This window comes from Carcharodon carcharias, chromosome 1 (genome assembly GCF_017639515.1).
Source record: "Carcharodon carcharias isolate sCarCar2 chromosome 1, sCarCar2.pri, whole genome shotgun sequence".
In the NCBI taxonomy this organism is placed as follows: Eukaryota; Metazoa; Chordata; class Chondrichthyes; order Lamniformes; family Lamnidae; genus Carcharodon; species Carcharodon carcharias.
In genome coordinates, this window is record NC_054467.1 from 96,649,302 (window position 1) to 96,676,075 (window position 26,774).

Genomic DNA, 26,774 nt, shown 5'->3' on the forward strand with positions numbered 1-26,774 from the left:
TGTGCACTTGCTGGCAAAGCTGTTGGCTATACTAGGAGCTTACTGGTCTGGACTGGGACCTTACAAATCTCAGGACATGCAGGCCACTTTCTTTCTTTTAGCCCAGGAGACATTTATTGCTACTTTCAGACAATAGTGAAGATTTTGGATTATAAGAAGTCCAGATATTGGCAATAGCCTTTGCAAGCAACACCATGCCTCTGCCTCCTCTGCCTAACATAGCTCTTCCACTATTTCAAAGGGGGTAGAACTTGGAACTGAGGGCCCAGAGAAGAATGTTGAAAGAGGAAACAGAACTGAGGTTGGAGGACTGCCAACTAAATCCAGCCAAGCCAAGGACAAATAGACTTGCAGGCTGAACCAAAAGGCTGAAGACAGAGATGGATGACAGAGGTTCCTGGGAGAGAAATGGAGGAGGGTCCTCCAATGCTATTTTGTTTCACAAAAACTATTGGGGGGGTGGGGAGGGGAGGAGGTGGGTGGTGGTGGTTAGGGTGCATGGTATGCTGGTTCATATCCTACAAGCCCTCAGATCTGCTGCTGCTTTTTGGACTTGGAGTATCCAAATTTTCAAATATATAAAGCAGCTGGTTCATATATTCATAATAAAGTAATTACATAACATAAACAATGTCTGTATCATTCCTCACTCCAACCTGTATTTAAACATATCGTGCAAAATTGCCTTGAGGTACGCTAGGTACAGAAACGTGAACTACAAATGATTTTCAATATAATTACGTACCATGACTGGAATGTGAAGAACAGCCACACCATAAAGAGTAGACAAAAACGGTTAACTTTTGTTGCAGGGGGAGCTTCACAGTATTTGCATTTGAGTGCTTGCATTTCTACATAATTATATGCAGCCCACTCACTAGGTTTGGCATGTAATCCAGTCCCCAGTTTCTAAAGTTTGAATGTCAAAGTATGCTTGATTAAGTTATGAAAGTAAGTTCATTACAACTATTTGAATGAATAAATTGAACAAGGAGATTATAAGTTTAAATAATTAACTTGTGCTCCTGGTTGGGAGCTTTGCTAAGCACATATTGAAATTTTAGGTGAACACTACAAATGATTTTCTAACTGTTTAAATCAGTGGTTAAGGGGTTATGCACAATACATATCCAAATTTCCAATTTATGCTTCAGATGGGCAAGGCTTCCCAGCAACAGAAGATTACCTGTTCCAATTCCTGAAGGATTATATGAAAATAAAAAGGATTATAATAAATTTAAGCTACTTTGCTTAGATTTTATTTAACTACAGCAATCTAAACGACAAGTTGATTCTTTTGATCTTTAATTTAGATTTTTAAAAATTCAGGTTATTGTCTGTCCTAATTGTCAGTGATTTTTGTTCCAATTAGGCTTCTGCCAAGCACATTATTGCACCTTGCCTACTTTCCGAGGGTCAGATTAATTTAAATAATTTGAGTGGCTCTAGGGTGATTTAGAGTACTTGTATGGGCTGGGAGTGGTGTTGGGGGGCACCCCAGTCTGGTTGGGGAGAGGAATTTTGTGGCCCCTTACTCCAGTATGGCTGTGGACTGAGGAGTAAAAGATGCCCAATTGCATTTAAGAATGCTGTTCTGCTTATGTATATTAAAATAGATCTTTTGCTTTTTCAAATATATTAAACCTTACCCAATGCATTTACTTGGTTCTTTCACTACCTGCAACTAAGAAGTGCACTCTGAGGGGCAGTTCCTGCAAGTTCCGTGATTACGAGATATCAGGTAGAGTGATAGAGATGATGCAAAAGTTTCCAGAGAAGTCAGGGTAAAACAGTCAGATTGGAAATGGAACTACCCAAGTTCAGCTTCAAAATGCTGATGCTAATATTGAGATAGAGTAGCGTAAATCCAAATGAAGTAGTTCAAATACATGTTTTAGCGTGTGCTGTGTCATAAACCTCCATCACTTAGAGGTATCTGTATTAATGTCTGCCAATGGCTCACGTTCTGGGGACCTTAGACCCACTAAGCCCCTGATGCGCTGTGAATGTCAAATGTGACCTGGATGCGGTTCTCACTTTGAAAACCTGTTTCAGTCATCTCATTGCTATTTATCGAACCCTACTTTGTGCAAATTGGATTCAAAATACTTCATCGACTATGAAGCAGTTTTAATCCTGACCGAGAGAAAGGCTTTATAACCTGTGAAGTATTTCACCTACTTCAGTGCTTCTTTACTTATTAGTTGTTTTGCTTGCCTTGGTCACATATGCCTTGTTTGAAAATCGTTCATCCGTATTCGCATGAAACCCTGACATATTCTGTCTGGATTTTCTTAATTTAGGTAATAATTGATGGAATGCATGTAGCTGAACAAACTTCTACCCCCATATATCACCCCATCATGCATATATAGGAATCCACTCAGTGTGCAGCAAATATATGACCGATAAGTATGGAATCTTTTACAAGAATATCCACAATCCTGGCAGTAATTCATTTTACACCAGTCCACAGTGCTGGCATTACCTTAAGGGCCAGGGAGACTAGATGGTTGTCTGCTGGACACAAACACTACTCACCATGACTGCTTACCCCACTGAGGGTCAGTGGACAAGGCCTGAAGAACAAGATACATGTGGCTGGAAGAGTCTTACTGGACCAGATTATCAGCATCCTGAAGCAAATTTTTAGATGCCTGGAGCCATGGGGGCAGTGCTGCAGTACAAGCTATTCAAGGTGTCCATAATTATTGCTGCCAGCTGGGTCTCACACCTCTTCAGCCATGCATGGGGCAGACAGGAGAATGTGTGGCAGCCAGCAGCAAATGACGACACCAGCCAGGAGACTGCAAACTTGTTTGCCCAGGAAACTGGTTACACTGTACAATCTGAAGAGAAGACTTGAATAGAGGTATATTTATTTAAGCATTTGAAATAACCAATAAGTGTCAAACAGCTACACATGTGCCCAATACCCTTACCAATAAAGCATCATCTCCATTGAATCACAGAATTGGTATGGCGTATAAGGAGGCCATTTGGCTCTGGCATATCTCAAATCCCGTAACTATCACTGCAGCCTTATTTTAGCCTTCCTAAGGGAACTGTGATGACACATTAGAAAAGTGTGAGGTGATACACTTTGGAAGGAGTAACTTGACAAGGAAGTATTCAATGAACTGCATGACACTAGGAAATTCTGAGGAACAAAGGGACCTTGTCGTCTGTGTCCATAGATCTCTGAAGACAGAGGGGCATGTTAGTGGGGTGGTGAAAAAGGCATAGGGGACATGTGCCTTTATCAATCGAGGCATAGATTACAAAAGTAGGGAGGTCATGTTGGAGTTGTATGGAACCTTTGTGAGGCCACAGCTGGAGTATTGTGTGCAGTTCTGGTCGCCACATTATAAGAAGGATGTGATTGCACTGGAGAGGGCACAGAGGAGATTCACCAAGATGTTGCCTGGGATGAAACATTTAAGTTATGAAGAGAGGTTGGATAGACTTGGGTTGTTTTCGTTGGAGCAGAGATGATTGAGGGGCGACCTGATCAAGGTGTACAAGATTATGAGGGGCATGGACAGGATGGATAGGGAGCAGCTGTTCCCCTTAGTTGAAGGTTCAATCACGAGGGGACACAAGTTCAAAGTGAGGGGCAGGAGGTTTAGGGGGGATGTGAGGAAAAACCTTTTTACCCGGAGGGTGGTGACGATCTGGAATGCACTGCCTGTGAAGGTGGTGGAGGCGGGTTGCCTTACATCCTTTAAGAAGTACCTGGATGAGCACTTGGCAGGTCATAACATTCAAGGCTATGGGCCAAGTGCTGGTAAATGGGATTAGGTAGGTAAGTCAGATGTTTCTCACGTGTCGGTGGAGACTCAATGGGCCGAAGGGCCTCTTCTGCACTCTGTGATTCTGATTAGAGTTAAACTACATTTTATTCACACTAGCACTGTACAATTCAGTGCTCTGTGCTTTGCCCTGATGCTTCCCCTTTAGTCAAAGTGTGTATATGTGTCTTCTACTTCCTAACTGTGTCCTCCTTATAAGTGGAAGGAAGAAGTGAGGTGGATGTCTGCTGCATATCAGCAACTGCCTGTAGAAATGAAAGTTGCCCACTATCTCAATGGATCGGGCAATAGTTCTTCAGTTTCAGGGTTTTGTTGCTTAAACAAGTATGTCTGTGACACATCTGTAGCTACATGAATCAAGTTGTTCATTAATATAGATGTGGCTTCTCCCAAGAGACAGGGTTTGTTCAGCCAATCACAAGACAAACATAAGACTGTTGGAATTTGGGAAGACTTGGCATCTGTGGATAAAGAAAGAGTTAACCTTTTGAGTCCAATATGACACTTCTTCAGAACTGAAGAGCAGTAGGAATGTGATTTTCCTTTTAGATTCATTCATGAGATTCGGGTGCCGCTGGCTAGGTCAGCATTTATTGCGCACCGCTAATTGAAAAGGTGTGGTATACTGCCTTGAACCGCTGCGGTCCATGTGTTGTAAGAATACCCACAGTGCTTTTAGGAAGTTCAGGATTTTGACCCGGTGACAGTGAAGGAATGGCGATATAGTTCCAAGTCAGGACGGTGTGTGGTTTGGAGGGGAACTTGTAGGTGCATCTGCTGCTCTTGTCCTTCTAGGTGGTAGAAGTGATGGGTTTGGAAGGTGCAGTGAAATAAGCCTTGGTGAATTGCTGCAATGCATCTTGTAGATGGTATGCACTGCTGTCATTGTGCATTGGTGGTAGAAAGAGTGTATGTTGAAGGTGGTGAATGGGGTGCCAGTTAAGCGGGCGGCTTTGTCCTGGATGGTGTCAAGCTTCTTGAGTGTTGTTTGAGCTGCACTCATCCAGGCAAGTGGAGAGTATTCCATCACACTCCTGACTTATGCCTCATAGATGGTGGACAGGCTTTGATGTGCCAAGAGGTGAGTTACTCTCCATAGCATTCCCAGCCTCTGGCCTGCTCTTGTATGTATTTATGTGGCTGGTCTAGTTCAGTTTCTGGTTAATGGTAACCCCCCCAGGATATTGATAGAGAGGGATTCAGCAGTTGCAATTCCATTGAACGTCACGGGGAGATGGTTAGGTTCCCTCTTGTGGAAGATGGTCATTGTCTGGCACTTATGGGTGCAAATGTAGCTTGCCACTTACCAGCCCAAGCCTTAATATTGTCCAGGCCTTGCTGCATATAGAAACAGACTGCTTCAGTATTACGTGAATGGTGCTAAACATTTTGCTATCATCTGCGAACATCCCCACTTCTGACCTTATGATGAAGGGAAGCTCATTGAAACAGCTGAAGATGGTTGAGCCTCAGCCACTACCCTGAGGAACTCCAGCAGCGATTTCCTGGGACTGGGATGATTGATAGATTTTATGCTGTTGAAAAATGGGGAGCAGGCTGGGGTGGAGGGTAAGGTCAGGTAGAAGAAAAAAGGTGAGGGATAGGTTAGAGGACAGGTGAGATTAAATAACAATTATGTCATGGAATGAAAGGCAAAGGGAATGGTAATGGTTATAGTAAAGAAGCAAAGCATGGGTCCAGAGTAAATGTTAACGGCAGAATAAGCGACAGCTTTGTATGAATTTTTTTTAAAATGAAAACAAAATGCAGACTGGCACTTGGGTAAAAAACCAAAATGGAGGAAGAGTTCACAGTCTGAAGTTGCTGAACTCAGTGTTGCGTCTAGAAGACTGTAAAGTGGCCAATTAGAAGATGAGGTGTTGTTCCTCAAGCTTGTTTTGGGCTTCACTGGAACATTGCAGCAGGCCAAGGACAGAAATCTGAGCATGAGAGCAAGCTGGTGAATCATAGTGGCAAGCATCCACATCAAGGTCATGTTTTGGACTGACTGGAGGTGTTCTGCAAAGTGGTCACCCAGCCTACATTTGGTCTCCCCAGTAGAGGAGGCTGCTTGTGAGCAGCAAATACAGTAGACTAAATTGAAAGAAGTACAAGTAAAGCGCTGCTTCACCTGCAGAGAGTGTTTGGGGCCTTGGACAATGAGAGAAAGGAAGCATGAGGGCAGGGATACATCTCCTGTGATTGCATGGGACAAGAATGCGGTGTTGGGGCTGATAGAGTAGTGGCTCAGGGTGTTGCGGAGGGAACGGGTCCCTTTGGAATGCTGACAGTGGAAGGGAGTGGAAGATGTATGGTGGTGGTGGCATCATGCTGGAGTGAAAGAGAATGATCCTTTGAATGTGAAGGCTGATGGAGTGGAAAGTGAGGACAAGAGAACTCTTTGGGAGGAAGGGGAAGGGGGTGAGAGCAGAAGTGCGGGAAACGTGTGGGACATGGTTGAGGGCCCTGTTAACTACAGTGGGAGAATCCTCGGTTGAGAAAAAAGGAATACATGTCTGAAGCACTCTTGTGGAAGGCAGCATGTTCACTTCAGTATTCTAGTGAAGCCCAGTGCAAGCTTGAGGAACAGCTACCCATCTTCCCTTCCCATTAGGCACTTTACAGCTATTTGGGGTGCTGCCGGAGCACCCACCTGAGAGGAGAGGGAAATTGCTGTAGTCCTTTGCCACAGTGTAGAGTGGTTGATAGTGCTGGATGTAGTTGAATAAAAATCATTTTCCTCTTACATTCTGAATTTGCTGTTTTGACTGATATGCTTTGTCAGTTGCTTTAATGAAACCTCAAATGAACCCCACCCCCCCCACCTCTTTTTTTTAAATTTGCCTATCCATATTTGGTTTAACAGCAAAATCTGTCATGGTAAGTTTAAGAAAAATATCTAGGTTGGTAGCAGAATTATTTCAGTCGTAATTCTGCAATTAATAATTACACCTTATTAAAGCAGCTTCTTTATCAGTTGCTGGAAGAAATGTTTGTTTATGGTCTCCATTTTAGTGATCTGATTATTAAAGCAATATGGCAAATTGAGTATGTGATATTAGTTTAATGTATTTTTCCAATGTGCCAGTTTGTTTTCTGCTGATCCACTTAATTAACAAAATGGTAATATGAAGCCCAGTTTGCAGTTTCAGGAATTAGGCTTTGGTCAGTCAAAAGAAAAGTAAAACAAGGTTTTGACATATTAACAATTTACAATGCATGTGCAGGAGAACTAAAAACATAATTTGGAGGTATTGTATGACAAATAGTGTTGTCTGTACTTTTTTCAGTCCAGCAGTGCAGGAACATTCTGTACTTAATAGTCTGTCACCATAGTAGACTAAAAAGTCTTTATGCAAGAATATGCAAAGAAAAATTGAAAGTATAGATTAATAGAAAAAAACCTGAAACATATTGAGTAAGTTTCCATCTTTATCATATGAGTGGTGATCTAGGAAAGCCATTACTTGTCGAATTCAGCCAATTATTATTCCATTGATTTCAATAGAATGAAAATTGCACAGATTCTTTAATGAATGAGCGATACGTTCCACCAGATTAGCGGCTAGGTGGTGAAAATTTATCACATTGAGGCTAATGCTCATATCAGAAGAAAATATTTTTCTGTGCATAATTTATAAATAATTACTTTTTTTTTTCTCTCAGACACATCATTCAGATTTGAAAGGTGAAAAACACCTGCAGGTATGTAGATCGCTGTGTGGATCTTTTAGTGTTTGAGTAAAAATGCAGCTCTGAAAGAAGCACAATCAGACATGGAATAACAATTGTTCAACCTACAAACACTACTGTTTGTATGGAGGTCCAGAAACCATACATCTGCTGAGGGGCAAGCGAGAGCTGTTAGTTCTTTTGGGTTATAATATGAGCCAGTCACAGATTCACCATGATTAAATAAGCCAAAATTTTTTTCTATCACATGGTATTCTGGGATTTTTACTGGTGCTTTTGGGGATTGAATTTGTGATTATTTCTATTTTCCCAAAAATACTGTACATCTACATCTCTTTATACTTCTATTCAGCGTAGCTATCTCGGTCTTTTGTAGCTATTGACATTTGCTGTCTTTATATAAGGTAAGAGCAGCCCTCCCAAATAAAGATTCAAATGAGAATCATTTTAATATCCTAGCTAATAAAGAATCCAGTTCAATGTTTTGTGTTATTTGAATGTGAATCAAGCGTTGCCTCACAGGTAGGTTTGCAGAGGGAATTCTGTCGCTATTTTTGTGCACATTAACTTCTCGATAAATTTTACACAAATGGTTTATTCTATTGAAAATACTTCATAATTTTCTTAAATCCCTCCTAAAATAGAATGGAGAAAAATGGAAAGAAGGTCCTTGTAAAGAATGTGAATGCCGAGATTCACAGGTGATCTGTTATAAGCGCTCCTGTCCTCTCTGCCCTGTTGGGAGTCTTGCTGTCGAAGTGAAGGGAGAATGTTGCCCAGAATGCCAACCAGGTTTGTATATATCTGGCAGGGGAAACCTTTAAGAAAAACAGGAGTGTATGGAGAATTTTGCATTATATAACTTGTGTTTTGAATTTTTTTTTAAACATATCTGAAAAGATGCTTGCAACCTGACCACAGATTATAGCTGTAACCTCCTGGCTCTCCAGATTATGTTATAAATAACCACATTTGTTTTTTATGTTCAGTAAAAGTTCTGCTGGTAAACATGTATGTGTGCATGTCTGTGCACAGGTGACAATGTGTGTGCCTAAGAGCCTAGGCATGCCACATGCATATATATAAGTAAATAATAAAGAATTCTAAATTAAAGCTGCAGCTGCCAAGATGGAAGCAGAATTGTCTGGGACTGGAGTCTGGGTCCCAAGACCATGTTATCTTGCTCCAAACAAGATGTTCTACATTTAGCCTGTTATAGTTACTTAGTAGGTGCATGATTTTTAAAAAAAAAGTTATTCAGTCATTAGTAATATCTACATCTTATACAAATACATCTATTTTATATGGGTATGAAATCAAGTTTTATCTGAATGGTGTTAGAGTATTGCTGGGAATTAGATTTAGAGAAGCATGGTAGTGATGTATATATGTCTGTTCAATAGGTTTCAGTTTAGTAACTGAGCATCTTAACTGACTGAAGTTATACATTACTGTCATCATTCTATGAGTAAATGGGAAGTTTATTTGACAGAATCAATATAGCAGATTCAAATGCCATTCTTCTGATAGCTCTGTGAAATAGATTGTACGTAGCTTTGTATTTTGTTCGCAATTAATGATACTGTATATAGGGCTAAAAAAAATAAATGCACACCTAGAGTTCTTCCTGGAGCAAGATATCATGGTCATGGAACCCGGACTCCATCCCAGACAATTCTGCTTCCATCTTGGCAGGCAGCACTCTATTCCAGTGGAATACAGCAGAACAGCCCTTGGGAGTTGCTCTGTTGGCTCTGCTTCTCTCCTTTCCACCAGGATTGGCTTAGGATACATGTACCCAAAAATGGGCAGACACATTCAAATGTGCTGCAAAGGCAGAAATACGTATATGATGCAAGTTTCAGCATTTTGCCCTACTGTGCTACACGCAAGGTTCGACTTTGGCATCCAGCATTGCTGTGGACAACAAAGGAGCTCTAAAATTTAAACACACAATAAATCCATGCATTTTGGAAATGGGCCAGATCAGGTGAGCAGTCTTGCAATGGTTAAAGCAGTTTTCACAACAAAATTCGGCTGTTGTAAAGGGTGGTCAGAAATCTGGATCATTTCAACTTGAGTTCAGTAATGCAGAGCACAAGATAATATTACATAGAACTTCGGGGCATCTTACACATTTGTGTGCACAGTTTGAAGCCTCACCCACCAGAAGAACATTTTGGAAATTGGACAGAAATCTTTTGGGCACTTGCTCTAATTCCCAATTTGTGCTCCCAGAAGTGAAACCCCATATTAGGATCAGGAATCTGTAAAATTAACCGTCTAGTGTATAGCACTTACTTGCTTCCAGCATTTTAAAGTATATTAATAGGCTGTTAAAAACTTCTAGCTGTCTTGTTGCAAAACTAAGTTACCACGTTGACCTCTTGATCTCCTGTGGGCTCTCCCCTCTCTTTGTCCATGATAAATGCTTTGACATGTTCTTATTAATCCTAGAAAAGGGACCTTTCCAGCCTGACTATGTGTGCAGTTAAAATTTTAATTCCTAATTCCTATGGGTTCTCATACAGGAGCCTACCCTCAATGATAACCTATGTTTTCAGATACTCACCATCTATGTTGTGCAGTTTGAGAATTCTCAATCTTTAATTAATGTTGTTCCCGCATGGCATTGCACATAGGTGCCTGAAGTTTCCAATCTCATTCTGTAACTAAAGCAGAAACCACAAAGCAATGGTATAAATGACCCTTTGTTGTTTCCGCTGATCTCCTGATAGATTGGGAGAGCTCTCATGGAAATTCCAGGTTAGGGAATCAAAACCAAATGTCATCTTCAGATTGTTACGTAAGCCTAATATCATAATTCATATGTTTTAGCATATAACTTTTAGTTTTAAGAATTAGTTTTAATTGTACAAAATGGGGGTTTCTGGTTGAGAAATTAGTAAAAGTAGCCCTGAAGTAAGTGCAATTCAAGCAAGCTTGGAGTTTATTACACTTAAAATATTGGGCTATGTTGAATGAAGAGGTTGACAGCTAGAAAGGTAAGATCACAAACAGCACGTGGACTTACTTAGCTAAAGAAGGAGAGTTGATGTTTGAATTATTCCAGTAAAGGATGTTATTCATTTGGTTTCCCAGAATTAAGGAAAGTTTTGGAATTAAAAGGTAGGTAATTTGCATTTCTACCTGGTATTATGATCCAAGTTGCTGTTAATACAGGACAGGTCAGATCCCAGAGTGAAACCTGGCTTGATAAATCCTAACTTACTTTTAGAAAACTGTGGCGGAAAGCTACTGAACAAATTCATAGGAATCTGCTGATGATTTAATACAAAGAATAAAACATTTGTTAAATCAAGAAAAGTGAATTATATTACACCAGATGAAAAGGCTGAAAAGATCTCAATACCAACACAAGAAATCAATTCAAATTTCCACTATTCCTTTACCCCAACAATATCTTTACAGACTCCTAGAGCAATGAAGAGCTACCACTGGCTTGACACAAAGGCTTCTCACTTGGGACTAGCGCAGTTGCAAATGGTTTTTCTCTGGTGAATTCCTGCTTGATGCTTCTCACCCAACTCGTATCTCTCCCTGAGATACCCAAAAACTGCCCTCAACTCACTGATTCTTCAACTGCAGAACAAACAATGAGTTTCTAAGCTCAGTTGCGCAGTAGCACCTCTGCTAAACTGATTAATTTACTGCTTATTCAATTAACTACTGTCCCACTAACCTTGCAGTTTTTCTTCTTAAGAGAGCTTAAAAATCCATGTCATCTCTCTCTAATATACACTGAACACACCCTCTCTCAACTCCTGTCTCCTCTTTGTCTGTGTCACTGGATCACTATTGCTAAGCAACAGTAAAGAAAAGGGCAAATAGAAAGTAGAACTGAGTTTATAGCATAAGGTTTATAATGCTATAGTGTTAAATAAATCAAGCTTACTTTGTTTAATCCTTTTTGATATATAATAGAATTTGTTTTTGTTTAAAAACGTGAAATCTTGTGGTGTCGTTCTGTTGGTTAATCGCTGGGTCTTTGGATTTCTTCTTTAAACTTTAAAGGGCCCTAACTAGATTGCAACAAGGCGAAGTAAATTTAGAAGACAGAGTAACTGATTGTACTGGATTGGACTAAGATGAATTGATGTAATTCAGTCCCATGTTAAAATCCACATTAGTCTGCCCACATTATTGTGACCACATTTATAATGTTAACCAGCTCTGTATGGCTTAGGTGCTGATGCCACAGGTGACACTCCATCCTTCCTGGTGGGGAAGCTTACTTAAATAGTTTAAATTATAAATGTGGAGATTGGAATATATAACAGCAAAAGTTCATAGGTTGTATATACATTAATGACATTTAGAAAACTAGCAAAACCTGACAGAGGTTTAAAAAGCTGACCTCTCAAAAAAAGCCCAGATTAAATGCCCATGACCAAGGAAAACAAATAATTACTCAAAGTGCAGTGGGACATAAGCTTGCAAATTAAGTATAAGGTCAAATTTCCCAACATTCTTTCTCTTAAGTTGGATGAAAAAGAACAAATATATGAAAGGTACAAAATTTATTTCCCAGGGAGGGTATGGGGTAATATCCCCTCAGAAAATGCTGATTTTTGTCACTGTATTTAATGCATTTCCAATGTTCTGCAATCAATAATGAACATGGGTATTGCAATTTCTTCATCTAAAGTGGGACAACTCCTCAAAATTATTGAGAGCTACTTTTTATTTTCAATTTGGGAATTAAGTATCTATCTTTATATTTCACAACTCTGCCAGTTCCAAAGATAACCTGGTTCTGGTGGGGCAGTTTAATTGACTTTACTTAAATACAAAGGATAGAATTTCTGGTCCTAGGTCTCAATCCCACCATCGGGACAAAATGTGGGCCAGGACCTGGAAATACCAGCTGCAGAGCCAAGTGAAATTTTACAGGAGGCGGCCAATTAAGAGGCCGCCTCTGGGAGTCTAGTTAAGGACAACGGTTTGGCTACACAAATGGGAGGGCCAATAGGTGCATCTGTGGCTCTGGACAGCTGGCAGCCTCGCCTGGAAAGGTGGGCGCTGCTGATGTAGGTGGGGGAATGAGAGTGCACCTCACAATGGAGGCACTCTCCAAAGGCTTTAGAAATAAAATGTGGCCACATTTGCCAGGCCAGTATTTGGAGGGGAACTCTCTGACGGTAATGACTGTGGTGGGGGGGTGGGGAGGTGGGGGGAAAGAAATTAGGCATTGCTGGCTCCCCAGCCTGGTGCCAGAAGGCCGCCTCCATCCATTTGTCGAGCTTTAGCCTCGGCAGGGAGCCTGTCTGCCATCTGGAAAATTCCAGGTGGTGTTTGGCCTAAATGGCTACTTGCCATTGTCAGCTCCCTACCACCCCCTCCCCTCCACACCACCCACTGAAGCAGCCTCACTGAAAATAGGCCATGAGTGGAAACATGCCAGCAGACTGGCACACCCAGCCCAAGAGCATGAAATTGCCAGCATGGCATCCTCTGAACTTACCAGCTTCGCAGAATGAAAATTCAGTCCAGAATTTTTATAAGGCAAAAAAAGAACTTGAAACCAGTCTCATTGATTGTAGGCCCCCTTCCAGTCAGTGCTGCAGCAAATTTAGAATTGCAACAGTCAAACCAAAGGCAGTTTCCCTATTGCAATTGCCGATGCATTTCTTAAGGAGAGAGAGGGATCGCAGAGAAAATATTGAATACTTACATCAAAATAATTTTATATTTCACAATTGATGGATTTTTAATTAAGAGAAGCAATAGTGATATTTGGGTTTTCAACAGGTCAATGGGACACTTTTTTTCTCCACAATGCATCTCAGTGGTTACTCTACTCACAAGGACACTCTCCATCCTCCTCTTCAGAGAATCACAGAATTGTTATGGTGTAGAAGGAGGCCATTCAGCCCATTGTGTGTACACCAGCTCTCCAAATGAGCATTATGACAGTGCCATTCTCCTGCCTTTTCCCTGTAACCTTCACATTGCTTTTATTTAAATTATCATCTATTGCCACCTTGAATGCCTCGATTGGACCTGCCTGCACTGCACTTCCAAGCAGTGCATTTCACACCCTAACTACTCGCTGTATGAAAAAGATTTTTCTCATGTCGCATTTGCTTCTTTTGCAAATTCTTTAAAACTGTCCTTTCATTCTGGATCCTTTTATGAGGAGGAATAATTTCTCCCTATCTACTCTGTCCAACCCCTCCAGGATTTGGAACAATCTATCAAATCTCCTCTTAGCCTTCTCTTCTCCAAGGAGAAGAGTCCCAACTTCTCCAATCTATCTTCATTATTGAAGTTTCTCATCCCTGGAATCATTTTTGTAAACCTCTTCTGCACTCTCTCCAACATGTTCACATCCTATCTATAGTGCAGTGACCAGAACTGTACACAATACTCCAGCTGATGTCTAACTAGTTCAGCATAACTTCCTTGTTCTTGTACTCTATGCCCCTATTAATAAAGACTAGGATACTGTATGATGTATTAACTGCTCTTTCCACCTGTCCTGCCACCTTTAGTGACTTATGCACATATATACCCAGGTCCCTCTCCTCCTGCACACCCTCTGAAGTTGTACCCCTTATTTTATATTATCTCTCCATGTTCTTCCTACCAAAATGTATCACCTCACATTTCTCTGCATTGAACTTCATCTGCCAGCTATCTACCTAATCCACCCACTTGTCTATGTCCTTTTGAAGTTCTATAATGCCCTCCAGTTTACAGTGCTTCCAAGTTTTGTATCATCCGCAGAATTTGAAATTGTCCTCTGCACATCAAGATTTAGATTGTTAATATATATCAGGAAAAGCATGGGTCCCAATGCCAACCCCTGGAGAACCCGACTACAAACCTTCCTCCAACCCAAAAAATATTCATTAACTATTACTCACTGTTTCCTATTACTCAACCAATTTTGTATCCACATTGCTACTGTCTCTTTTATTCCATGAGCTATAACTTTTCTCACAAGTCTGTAGTGCGGCACTGTATCGAATGCCTTTTGGAAGTCCATGTACACCACATCAACAGCATTACTCACATCAACCCTCTGTTACCTCTTCAAAAAACTCCAAGTTAGATAAACACAAGTTTCCCTTAAGAAATCCATGCTGGCTCTTCCTAATCAACCCACATTTTTCCATGTGACTATTAATTCTATCCCAAATAATTGTTTCTGGAAGCTTCCCTGCTACCGAAGTTAAACTGAATGGTCTGTAACTGGTAGGCTTACCCTTACAACCATTTTTGAACAAGGGCGTAATGTTTGCAATTCTCCAGTCCTCTGGCAACCTCCCCTGAGTCTAGGGAAGACTGAAAGATTATGGCTAGTGCCCCTGCAATTTCCACTCTCACTTCCTTCAATAACCTTGCATCTCATCCTGTCCTGGTGCCTTGTCAACTTTAAGTAACGGACTAATACCACCTCCTTGTCAATTTTGAACCCTTCTAGTGGTAGAGTTTCCTCCTCTGTCACCATGGCCTGGGTAGCATCTGCTTCCTTGGTAAGGACAAATGCAAAGTATTCATTTAACACCTCAGCCATGCCCCCTGCCTCCATGTGTAACTCCCCTTTTTTGTCCCTAATTGGCCCTACCCGTCCTTTTACCACCCTCTTACTATTTATGTGCATATAGACAACTTTGGGATTCCCCTTTATATTGGCTGCCAGTCTTTTCTCATAATCCCTCTTTGCTTCTCTTATTTGCTTCCCACCTTTCCTCTGAGCCTTCTGTATTCCATTTGGTTCTCAATTGTATTTTCTACCTGGCACCTGTCAGAAGCACTCTATTTTTTCTTTATCTTAAAATCTATCTCCTTTTTCATCCAGGGAGCTCTTCATTTATTTGCCCACCTCTCTGTTTTGAGGGAATATACCTTGACTGTGCCTGAACTATTTCTTCTTTGAAGGTAGCCCATTGTTCAGCTACAATTTTTCCTGCCAACCTTTGGTTTCAGTCTATCGGGCCCACCTCTGTTCTTGTCCCATTGAAGTTGGCTGTCCTCCAGTTAATTATTCTTGCTCTGGATTGCCCATTGTTCTTTACTACTGTTATCCTAAACCTTACAATACAATGATCACCGTCTCCTAAATATTCCCCCGTTGACACTTAATTTACTTGGCCTACCTCATTTCTAAGAACCAAGCCTAGCAGTGCCACCTTTTTTGTTGGCTGGGCACACTGCTGTAGAAAATTCTCCTGGACACAATCTAGGAACTCCTGCCCCTCTCTGCCCTTTACACTATCACTATCCCAGTGTATATTCAGTTAATTGAAGTCCCCTATTATAACTACTTTATAATGTGTGCAGCTCTCTAATTTCCCTGCAGATTTGTTTCTCTACATCCTTCCCACTAGTTGGCAGTCTATAGACTACACTGAGCAATGTAATTGCACCCTTTTTGTTCCTTAGCTCTAGTCAAATTGATTCTGTCCTTGAACCCTCTGGGACATCCTCTTTCTCCTGCACTGCAATGCTCTCCTTAATCTCTCCTCCTTTTCTTCTTGCCCTATCTTTTCTGAACACCTTGTAGCCAGGAATATTTAACTCCCAGCCCTGCCAGCCTTGAGTCAGGTCTCTGTTATCACCACAATATCATAATTCTGCTTGACAATCTGTGCCTGTAACTCACCAATCTTATTTACTACACTCTGTACATTCGCATACATGCAGTATAACCCTGATTTAGACTTCATTACTTTCTCCCTTACTCTGACTCCGACTATTAACTTACTATTCTCTATTCTAGCGCTATCTGTCTCTCCCAGTATTTTGTGTACCTTGATATTACTCTCTAATATTCTCTCCTGGCTCCCAAACCCCTGAAGATTTAGTTTAAAGCCAGCCCCAACAGCAATAGCAAAACACCCCAAAAGGAGCTCAGTTGCAGCTCTGCTCAGGTGCTATCTCCCCCAGAGTCAGTGCCAGTGTCCCAGGAATCTAGAGTCCTCTCTCCTGCACCATCTTTCTAGCCATCTGCCTAATTCTCCTATTTCTGTACTCACTTGCACATGGCATTGGGAGTAATTCAAAGATTACTACTTTTGAGGTCCTGCTTGCTAATTTTCCACCTGGCTCCCTAAATTATGTCTGCAGGACCACATCCCCCTTCCTACCCAAGACATTGGCACCAGTGTAGACCACAACCTCCAGCTGTTCACCCTCTGCTAGAAGAATGTGTTGCAGCCACTCAGTGACATGACCCTGGCACCAGGGAGACAACATACCAACCTGGAGTCACATCTACGGCCGCAGAAACGCCTGTCTGTTCCCCCAACTAATAGATCCCTTGTCACTATTGCTGTTCCTTTCTTCATCCTCCCCCACTGTACAGCCAACCCGCTTGTGGTGCCACAAACCTGTCTCTGACTGCACTCCTCTGAGGAACCAACACCATCACCAGTATAGTATCCAGAATGGAAAACCACTTAGTGAGCGGGACTCTAGAGGGCTCCTGCAGTACCTACCTGATTCTCTTGGACTGCCTGGCAGTCGCCCATTCACTTTCTGTCTCCATACTACTAACCTGCTGTGTGACCACCCCTCTGAACATGCTATTCACGTAGCCCTGAGCCTGCAGATGCACCACATTGACTCCAGCCGTCGCTCGAGTTCCAAAATGTGGAGTTCAAGCTTCTGCAGCTGGCAGCACATGTGGTCATCTAGGTCACCAGCAGTGCCCATGACTTCCCACATATTATAGGACACGCATTCCACATGACCAAGCTGCCCTGCTATAACTTAACTTTACTTCCCTTACGTTAACTTTATTTTACTTTGGTTTACTTATATTACTTTACATTACTGGCCCTGACTTCCCCTTATACCTAATGTTTCTTACTCAAATCCAAGTTGCTACTTCTTTAAAAATGATAAGCTTTTCTAATTTACAGCTATTTAAGCAACTCCCTAGCAGCACTTTCTTGCCAACCAGTGAACTTACGGTTTTCCTGTGATGTCACTGCTTGATTTTTTTTAAATCAGCTTTGAAGATGAGCTTTACACCCAAGTCTGTTTCGGCTCAGCTGCTCATCTTCCCGACTCAGAATAATTTCTACATATGCCACACCTCTTTCCCTGTGCACTGAATTCCCACATTATACTAATTTGCTACTCACTTGGTTTCTGTCTCAGACCAGCGTAGTCGCCTGTCTCCTCATGCACCCCTTACTGACCATGCAGTTTGAAAAGCCTAACTCTTTTATCGATCCTCTGATGGGTCACTAGCTAGCTTAGCTTCCTGCTACAGCAATTAACACCACTTGAACCTACTCCTTTAAACTGTTTGATAGATAACTGCCACTTCAGGCAGTTCTCTACTCAATAAGCTAGCCTAATTTACTTATGTTAGATCTTGATTCTTAATCTATAGTGAAACCTGAAAAGGACTTGGTAGAATTTACCCCGTGAGCCTAATTTGTTACTCACTTGGTCTCTGTCTCACTCTAACAAAGTCGCCTGTCTCCTTGCATGCCCCTTACTGACCTAGAGGCATTCTCCCCATTTAACAAACCCCACTGCCCACCATCCACCCCCCCTGACTATCCACTCCTATTCCTCACAGCTTACAAAGTTACCCTCCCGATCCAGTTCCCTGTAAGTGTCCCTCCACCCATTCACAGATTCTTTCCATTTTGAACTGTCACAATTCATGCCCCTCTCCTCCCAAATTCAAGACTGCACTCACCTAACCCCATCATGTCCCAACAGATCAGTCAAGTGCTGTTCTTCTTCGACTTGCCCACTTCATGTAGGCCATCTTTTTCCTTTCTATCTTTAGTTTGACATGCAATTTTTGTCGCTTCTGTTTGGCAACCTCTTTCTTTCCTTTCTATGTTAATGCTGGTGCTCTCTTTTTCACCCTCCCTGATGCTGCTTGCAACTGCTTTCCTTTTGCCCCACCTGCTCCCAAGCACTGCTTTCAACTCCTATTGTAATGTTCGGTTAGTGACTGGATGCCATGAAACTTGTGGGCAAGGTTCCCCAAGCTTGTGAGAATTGCTTAAGGTCATTCACCTACATCAGCAATGACATCAGGAGACAGGAGTTTTGGAATGGAGATGAAGGGGGAAGAATACCATCCATGCTGATATTCATTCACCGATGCAGATGCATGGAAATTTGTTCATAAAACACGGACTCTTTGTTTCAAAGGCAGTGGTTGGCATGCATTTATTAAATAAACGTTTGGTCAAAATTAAAGCCTCTCTTCCATATTGTCTAAACAATAATGGAGGAAACTAAATGTCTGTGGATGTACTTTGTAGCCTATTGGAGATAAGTTAATGATTTTACTTTGTTATTTTCTTTATAGTTCAGTGCCATGCTGATTGCCTGACCTGCATGCGCTCTCCTGATCATTGTGACATCTGCTATGATAAGAGCAAATTCTTGCAGAGTGGCCACTGTTTGAAAAGCTGTGACCCTGGGTTCTACAAAGAAGGTGGACTATGTAAAGGTATGTGATGAATTCATCTGTACTCTCAGCTTGCTTTGAAATTCCCCCTTGTGATCCTGACAATGCCAAAGAGCGTTTTGGGGCACCTGGTACCATTAGTGATTTTATGTTGACTGAAATCTCTGTCAAAGTGAGTAGATGTGCTAATGGATCTATTGGGAATTTAAGAATTTGATTCATGTTAAAAGTTTACAGAACTGTATGCAGAATATTTTTCTAACTTGTTTGTCACATCATGTGTACAATAAATGAGCATTCCTGGTCAAAATAACTGTTAAGATAATAGTTAAATTACTACACTATTGGGGTCTATCAGAAGAATATCATTCTTGAATATTAAATCTCCCTTTTCCGTCTGTTTGAAAATGGGAATGTATCTTACACTTGCACTTATACCTGCTTCAGCTCCTGTTTTCATCAAATCTGACAGATGCCTTAGTCCATTAAGCTCTACCTTTTTTCATCAAGGTCAGTTGGAAAGTGATTCACCCTTGACTGCATCCATAAACACACTGTTCAATAAAACAAATTTGCTATCTCAATAACGTGCAAAAATGTTTTACATTAGATTATTACCAACTTTGCCAAGAAGTTCATCATATCAGTTTTTTTTTTCTAGGAAGGAATCATTGCAAACTTCATAAACATTTGTGTGTAGCTAGTAAACCCTGAAATATTTCGGAGCTGTATTGAGTGTGTATATGTGCACGAGGACTAGAAAGTGGACTGTAGTATTTGTTTTTAAAAGGGCAGCTGGAGCTAATCTGAGTCGCTATTGGCCTGTTGTTTTAAAATTTGTGATAAGAAAAACTCTTACCATCTTTTATTAAGTACAAACATCATAGACTTCTTCTAGGAAATAATAGACTTGGTAGATGGAAGAATGTGGAGGTCTTGCGGCACAGTGGGTACCGTCCCTGCCTTTGAACCAGAAGCCCTGTGTTCGATTCTTACTCAAGAACTTGATGGCCATGGAAGGTGCGTTCATAATGTGACCAAACAGGTTGATTAACAATTTGCAAGTCTTTCCTGTATGCCTATGGCAGGCGGTAAGAGTGAGAGAGGCTCCTAGTCAGCCATGCTTGTTGCAGCGAGGAACCTGTCAAGGTCTAGTCTCTGGATTTAGGCTAGTGACCTCAGCTACGGAAACAGATGTAAACATGTGCTTCATCTGCCTCATGTGTCTCTAAATGTAGGAAGAGAATGAAGATGATGATGGAAGAATGTGGTGGATGTAGTGTACATGGACTTTAGAAATGCCTTTGACAGAGAACCTCATGGGGGATTGAAGAGAATTAATTATCTGAAATTTTCAGATGATGCCATTATATGATTGTTCTTTAGAAGGCCAAAGTAATGATGGGGTTATGGCCTAAAAAGTGGCAGATAGAATTCTATTGTCAGTAAATGTGATGTGATGCATTTTTGTAGATTAGCAGTAGCAAGTATATTCTGAATAGTAATAAATTTGGCGTTGTAGAAGAGCAGATGGTTTTTGACTACAGCACACCAGACATTAAAGACAACACTACAGGTTGATAAAGCAATGAGGAAGCTAATGGAATGTGAGAGAATGCAAAAGAAGGAAGGTTTGAAAATTAGCTTTTTGTTAGAACAATACCAACTATGGGGTAATATGATAGAAGTATTTAAAATTATTTTGACCACCTCTGTCAAACCTACTCTTAATCCTCTGTGCTCTAAGGGGAACAACCCTAGCTTCTCCAGTCTCTTCATATAACTGAAGTCCCTCATCCCTGAGACCATACTAGTGCTATGGCATGGCTGATGGTAAATGCCGAGCTGCCCAAATCCCAGAGAGAAACTTGAAAGAGCTGCCAAAATGTTTGTTGTAATTTGTATAGTATGAGGAGAGTTTCTAAAATCAGGGCCTGAATCTTGCATTCCGAGGTTGGGTGCGCGCCCGACCCGAATGTGCATAAAATTGCACTAAAAGACGTCGGGTGTGCGGCCTGATGTCATTGCAATCACGTACAATATTGAGGTTGGCAGATGTGCGTGGGAGTAGGAGCAGCGCCCGCTGACAATTAAAGGGCCAATTAAGATCATTAAAAAACCTATTGACCGCAATTTTACATTGCCTGTGTGATTTTTAGCTTGTCGCACGGGCAAAACGGGTGAACGGAATTCACGTTTTACTCATTTCCTCGTAGAAGGGTGGGATGAAATCTCCATTAGGATATAAAATGAAAAGAAATATCTGGGAGCAGCATTTCAGGTGCTTGATTGTGCTGCATGGACATTTTTTTTCAGCATTTTTGTTATTTCGTTTATTCCCTGGAGGTCTGCAGCTCCCTGAGGCAGCTGTCTGGCTTCAGGGAGCTCAGTGGAAGGGCTCACCAGCACTCAGAGTGACGTCAGTGCCCGGCAATGCTGAATCTTTCTCAGGGCATGTTTCATACTGGCTGCCTGTTAATTGGCCAGCCAGCATGAAATCATAGTCTGGGGTCGATCGCGGTCGGGGGCCCGTTTCCTGTCACCCCCGGGCCAGCCAATCTCGCATGCCCGACAAGCACAAGATTCAGGCCCAGGGAATGGTGTCCCCAACTACTAGTAGAGTAAACCTTTATTAAAAGAAAATCAAGAAAAAAAAACACAATTACACTCTTGCAGTCACTCTAGCTCTTATTTACACCCTCAACAGCCTGTCTTCCAGTACATAAGAAATATGTCAGGGTTATTAACAGTGGTAAAGTGACGTACCCTGAAACTTTAAGAGAATGCAAGTGTACTGATCATGTGATGACACTGACAAATCACTATATGGTGCAGGAAACTGGGAACTGTAAGTCTAGTTCTGGAGCTTTCTGAGTGAGCACGCATGATCTGATGCTCTGCCCTATGTCTCAATAAACCATCACTGTTTATTCTTACATCAGTTTCTCCCTGTTATTGATTGCAAGCAGCAATTGACGAGGACATAGGAAGGCGTGCAATTAGAGTTCAGCTGGCTAACAAACTCATTTACCCAAGACAAAATTAACAGAAGAAAAATATTACAATTTCTTGTTTTCTTGATGCTAGTACATCTTTTATGCACCTTCTCAAAGGTCATCCTTCTCAAAGCGTGGTGCCAAGAATTGAACACAGTGCTCCAGCTGAGGCCTAACCAGTGTTTTATAAAGGTTTTGCATAACTTCCTTGCTTTTGTGCTCTATTCTGTATGCTTTTTAGCAGGCTCCTAAACTTGTTCTGCCACTTTCAAAGATTTGTGTATATGGATCCCCATAGGATTCTGTTCCTACATCCCTTTCAAAATTGTAATATTTAGATCATACTCCCTCTCCTAATTCTTCCTACCAAGAATGTTTCACTTCACACTACTCAGCATTAAATTTCATCTGCATATATCTGCCCATTTTACTAGTCTGATAATGCCCTCCTGAAATTTGCTGCTATCCTCCTCATTCTTAACATTTCTGAGCTTTGTTTCATCTGCAAGCTTCAAAATTATGTCCTGTACACCAAAGCTCAGGTCATTAATACATATCAAAATGAACAGTGGTACTGATATTGTTCTCTGGGTCACACCACTGTGTACATCCCTTATTTTTAAAAGCAACCATTACCCTCTGCTTCATGGCTCTTAGCCAATTTTGTATCTATGCTGCCACTCTCTCTTTAATTCCATGGGTTTCATTTTACTAACAAGTCTATTTTGTGGCACTTGCCCCAACTTTGAATTTGCAAATGTCTTTAGTTTCTCTCCTATCTCCCTTATGCCTACTCCAAACTCACCTTGTTGTTGAGACCCACCTCTTTATCCCTGGATCCTTTTCCTACTAAACTGTCGACTACTCGACTTCCCTTCCTGGACCTCATGTTAGCTGACATTATCAATGGTTCTCTTTCCTCCAATACTGCCCCCCTGTCCTTCAAATATGCCATCATCACCCCTTCCTCAAAAAATTAACCCTTAATCCCACCATCCTTGCAAACCACCACCTGATTTGAACCTGCCTTTCTTCTCCAATGTCCTTGAATATGTTATCACATTCCAAGAGTGTGCCCATCTTTCTTGGGGAACTTCTTGTTTGAAGAAGACCTGTTTGTTTGTGTGTACAAATCATTGAAGGTGGCATGGCAGGTTGAAAAAGTCATTAAAAGTCATGCAAAACTCCTGCCAAATAGAAGCACAGAGTAAAAAAACCAAGAAAGTTATGATGACCCTTCATTAAAACACTAATTTGACCTCAACTGAGTATTATGTACCAGCCTGAGCATGGTACTTTAGGAACAATTTGAAGGCTTTGGAGAGGGTGCAAAAAAAATCTATGAGAATGGTTCCAGGAATCTGGGACTTTAGTTACATGGATTGTTTGGAGAAGCTCGGATAGTCCTCCTTGCAGAAGGGAAGGTTGAAAGGAGGTTTGATAAAGATGTTCAAACTCATGAGAGGACTAGGCAGAGAGAGAAACTGTTCTTGTTGGTGGAATGGGCAAGAACCAGAGGACACTGATTTAAGATCATTGGCAATAGGACCAGCAGCTACATGAGGAAAAACCTTTTTATACAGCAAGTGGGTGGGATCTGGAATGCACCACCTGACTGTACGGTGGAGGCAGATTCAACTGTGGCTTTCAATAGCTCCTTAAGTGGATGCAAAATTGCACGTTTATGAGGAAAGGGTGTGTGCGTGGAAATGGCTGAGTTGCTTTTGCAAACAGCTGGCAGGGACATGTTGGGCCGAATGGTCGCCTTCTGAGCTGTAACCATTTTATGTTTTTGTGAATCCCCCCTATCAAGTTTTAACCTGTTTCATAGTACTAAAATGGCTCTTACTAAAGCCACAAATGACATCCTAGTTGATTGTGACTGAGGCAAACTCTATCATGTTGTCATTTTTGACTTGTCTTCTACTTTTGAATGGGTGGCCATGAAATTCTGCTTCAACTCCTCTCCATCATTCAACTGGGTGGGATTTCATGCTCTTGGTGTCATGCTTACCTACCCTGTCATAGCCAGCAAATCACCTGTAATAGTTTCTCTTCTGCTCTCACACCATTACTTTTGTTGCCCTCTCAAAGATCTATCCGTGGCCCCCTCCTTTTCCTCATTCACTTCTTGGCGATATCATCTAAAATCATGGAACAGGTCACCACAGGTATCCTGACGATATCCAGCTCTAACTCTCTTCCACCTCTCTTTACTCCACCTCTGTGTCTGACTGCTTGTCCAACAATACAGTATTGGATTAGAAGAAATTTCCTCCAGGTACATATTGAAAAACAAGCCTTTGTCTTTAGTTCCCACGAACAATCCTGTTCTGTAGTTACTGACTCCAACCCTCTACCTGAAAACTGTCTGAGGCTGAACCAGTCTATTCATGATGTTGGTCAAATATGGCACCTCGATCACACATCCGCACCATCCGTAAGTTTGCTTATTTCCACCTTGACTACATCGCCCAATTTCAAGCTTACCTCTGTCTATGTGCTGCTGAAGCCCTCGTACATACCTTTGTTACCACTAGACTTGCTTATTCCAAAGCAGTTCTAGCCTACCTCCCATATCCTACCCTTTGCAATCTTAAGGGCATCCAAAACTCATGTTTTGTTTAGTCTGTGTCCTAACACATATCTAGTCCTATTCACCCATCTCCCCTGCGCTTACCCCTGGCCTGTAATGTCTCAGTTTTAAAATTCTCACCCTTGTTTTCAAATCCATCCATGGTCTCGCCCCTCCTTCTCTCTCTTCCTTCACCTCTACATTTCACCTAGATCTCTGTGCAGCATCAACTCTGGTCTCTTGAACATTGCCAGTTTTAGTCACTCCATCTTTGGTGGTTATGTCTTCAGCTGCTTTGGCCTTTAGCTCTGGAATTCCTTCCCTATATCTCTGTATTTCTCTACCTCACTTTTCTCGGACCTAAAATCCCCTTATGTGCCTTGGTGTGAGATTCTGTTCCCTATCGGTCCTGTAAAGCACCTTTAGACATTTTATTACATTATGGCATAATATTAATGTAAATTGTTGTTGGTCAAATATCTTTTGGAAATTCATGTATACAACATCAACCACACTACCCTCAATAATCCTCTCTATTACATCATCAAAGAATTTGATGGAGCTCAGGTCCCATAAGAATGGATGGAGATAAAATCAACTTGGCCTCCTGTTAGCAAATTGCCAAACACAGGCTTGAAGATTGTACAAACAGAGGCAGTTTCCCTCCTCTGCTGGGAAAGACGCATTCCACATGAGCATGGAACATAGAAAATAGGAGCAGGAGTAGGCCATTTGGCCCATTTAGCCTGCTTCACCATTCAGTAAGATCATGGCTGACCTCATTGTGGCTTTAACTCCACTTTCCAGCCTGCTCTCCATAACTTTTGCCTCCCTTGTTCATCAAAAATCTGTTTACATTCAACTGCTAAACTGTGTCCCTTAATTCTAGATTCCCCCACGAGGGGAAACATTCTTTCAGCATAAGCCCTGTCAAGCCCCCTCAGAATTTTACATGTTTCAGTAAGACCACCTCTAATTCTCCCAAACTCCAGTGAGTATAGGCCCAACCTGCTCAACCTTTCCTCATAAGACAACATCTTCATTTCAGGAATCAGATGAGTAAACCTTTTCTGAACTGCCCCCCAGTGCAAGTATGATTCCCACCCCCTTGCTTCCCTTAAGTAAGAGGACCGGAACCACACATGGTACTCCAGATGTGGTATCAACCATGCCCTGTAGAGTTGTAGCAAAACTTCCTACTTTTATACGCTATCCTCTTAGCAGTAAAGGCCAGCATTCCATTTTCCTTCCTAATGACTTGCTATACCTACATGCTAACTTTGTGTGACAATATATGAGGAGGACACCCAGATTTCTCTGTCCCACAGCATTCTGGAGTCTGCCTCTGGAAGCCTCGGGCGTGGGGGGTGGGGGCAGACAACCAGAGGAATCAAGTCTGTAGAGTCCTGAATATTGCAGTTTGAATGGCATTAGTACAGTTTTACACGAAGTACAGGATCTGGTGGCAGTAACTATTCCATATGCAAGAGTTTTGGATTCTTTCTGCATGCCTTGCTTTTTAGAAGAATCAGCTGGTCTAATCTGTACTTTACCATGTTTTTACCAACAGCATGTGAGGAGTCATGTGCCACCTGTCGAAATGAGTTTGAATGCGTTTCATGTAAGGAGCCGCTGCTTATGAAGTATGGTCAGTGTGTGACTTCCTGTGGGGAGGGGCTGTTCCAGGATCAGATACAGTGTTCAGGTATGTGCTCAAGACAAATAGTTTGGACTATTTAGAATCCTTTGTAAAATCACTGCTCACCAATATCTCAATCATTTTCAAAACCTTACTGAAGTTTACCTAAGTTAAATTAAATATTTTGAAATAGTTCTTGTTAAGCTCTTAGCCTGATCTCTTACTGTTACCTCAGAAGCAGACCAGTGGCTTCTTTGGAAAAACAGTATAAATGTCTAAAAACAGAATGTAGATGTTGGTAACAATCTCAAATGTTGCTTTTCACACTGAACATCTGCACACAGTGGAAGGTAGGAACATAGACTGACAAGTGGGTCATTCAGCCCTTACACCTGTTTACCTTTCTGTTAGTTCATGGCTGATCCACATGTTAACTCCATGTACCTGTCTTTGTTCCATATACCTTAACATCCTTACCTAACAAAACTCTATCCATCTCAGCCTTGAAAATTTCAGCTGACCCAGCATCGATAGCCTTCTGGGGAAGCGAGTACCAAGTTTCCATTACCTACATGATCTAGGTAGCACCAATGAGGATTATATGCTATTTCTTTTCCTCCAGTTTATTTTTTATTTTGATTAT

At 41.5% G+C, this 26,774-nt stretch overlaps 1 protein-coding gene across 1 annotated transcript in view; it reads left to right on the plus strand.

Annotated features, from left to right (window-relative positions):
• fras1 (Fraser extracellular matrix complex subunit 1) overlaps positions 1–26,774 on the plus strand; it is a 398,900-nt gene that overhangs the window by 52,513 nt on the left and 319,613 nt on the right. The window contains exons 11-14 of the mRNA XM_041181003.1: positions 7,479–7,517; positions 8,150–8,297; positions 18,820–18,963; positions 26,063–26,197. Of these exons, the coding sequence (XP_041036937.1) occupies positions 7,479–7,517; positions 8,150–8,297; positions 18,820–18,963; positions 26,063–26,197 (466 nt within the window). The remainder of the gene's footprint in view (positions 1–7,478; positions 7,518–8,149; positions 8,298–18,819; positions 18,964–26,062; positions 26,198–26,774) is intronic.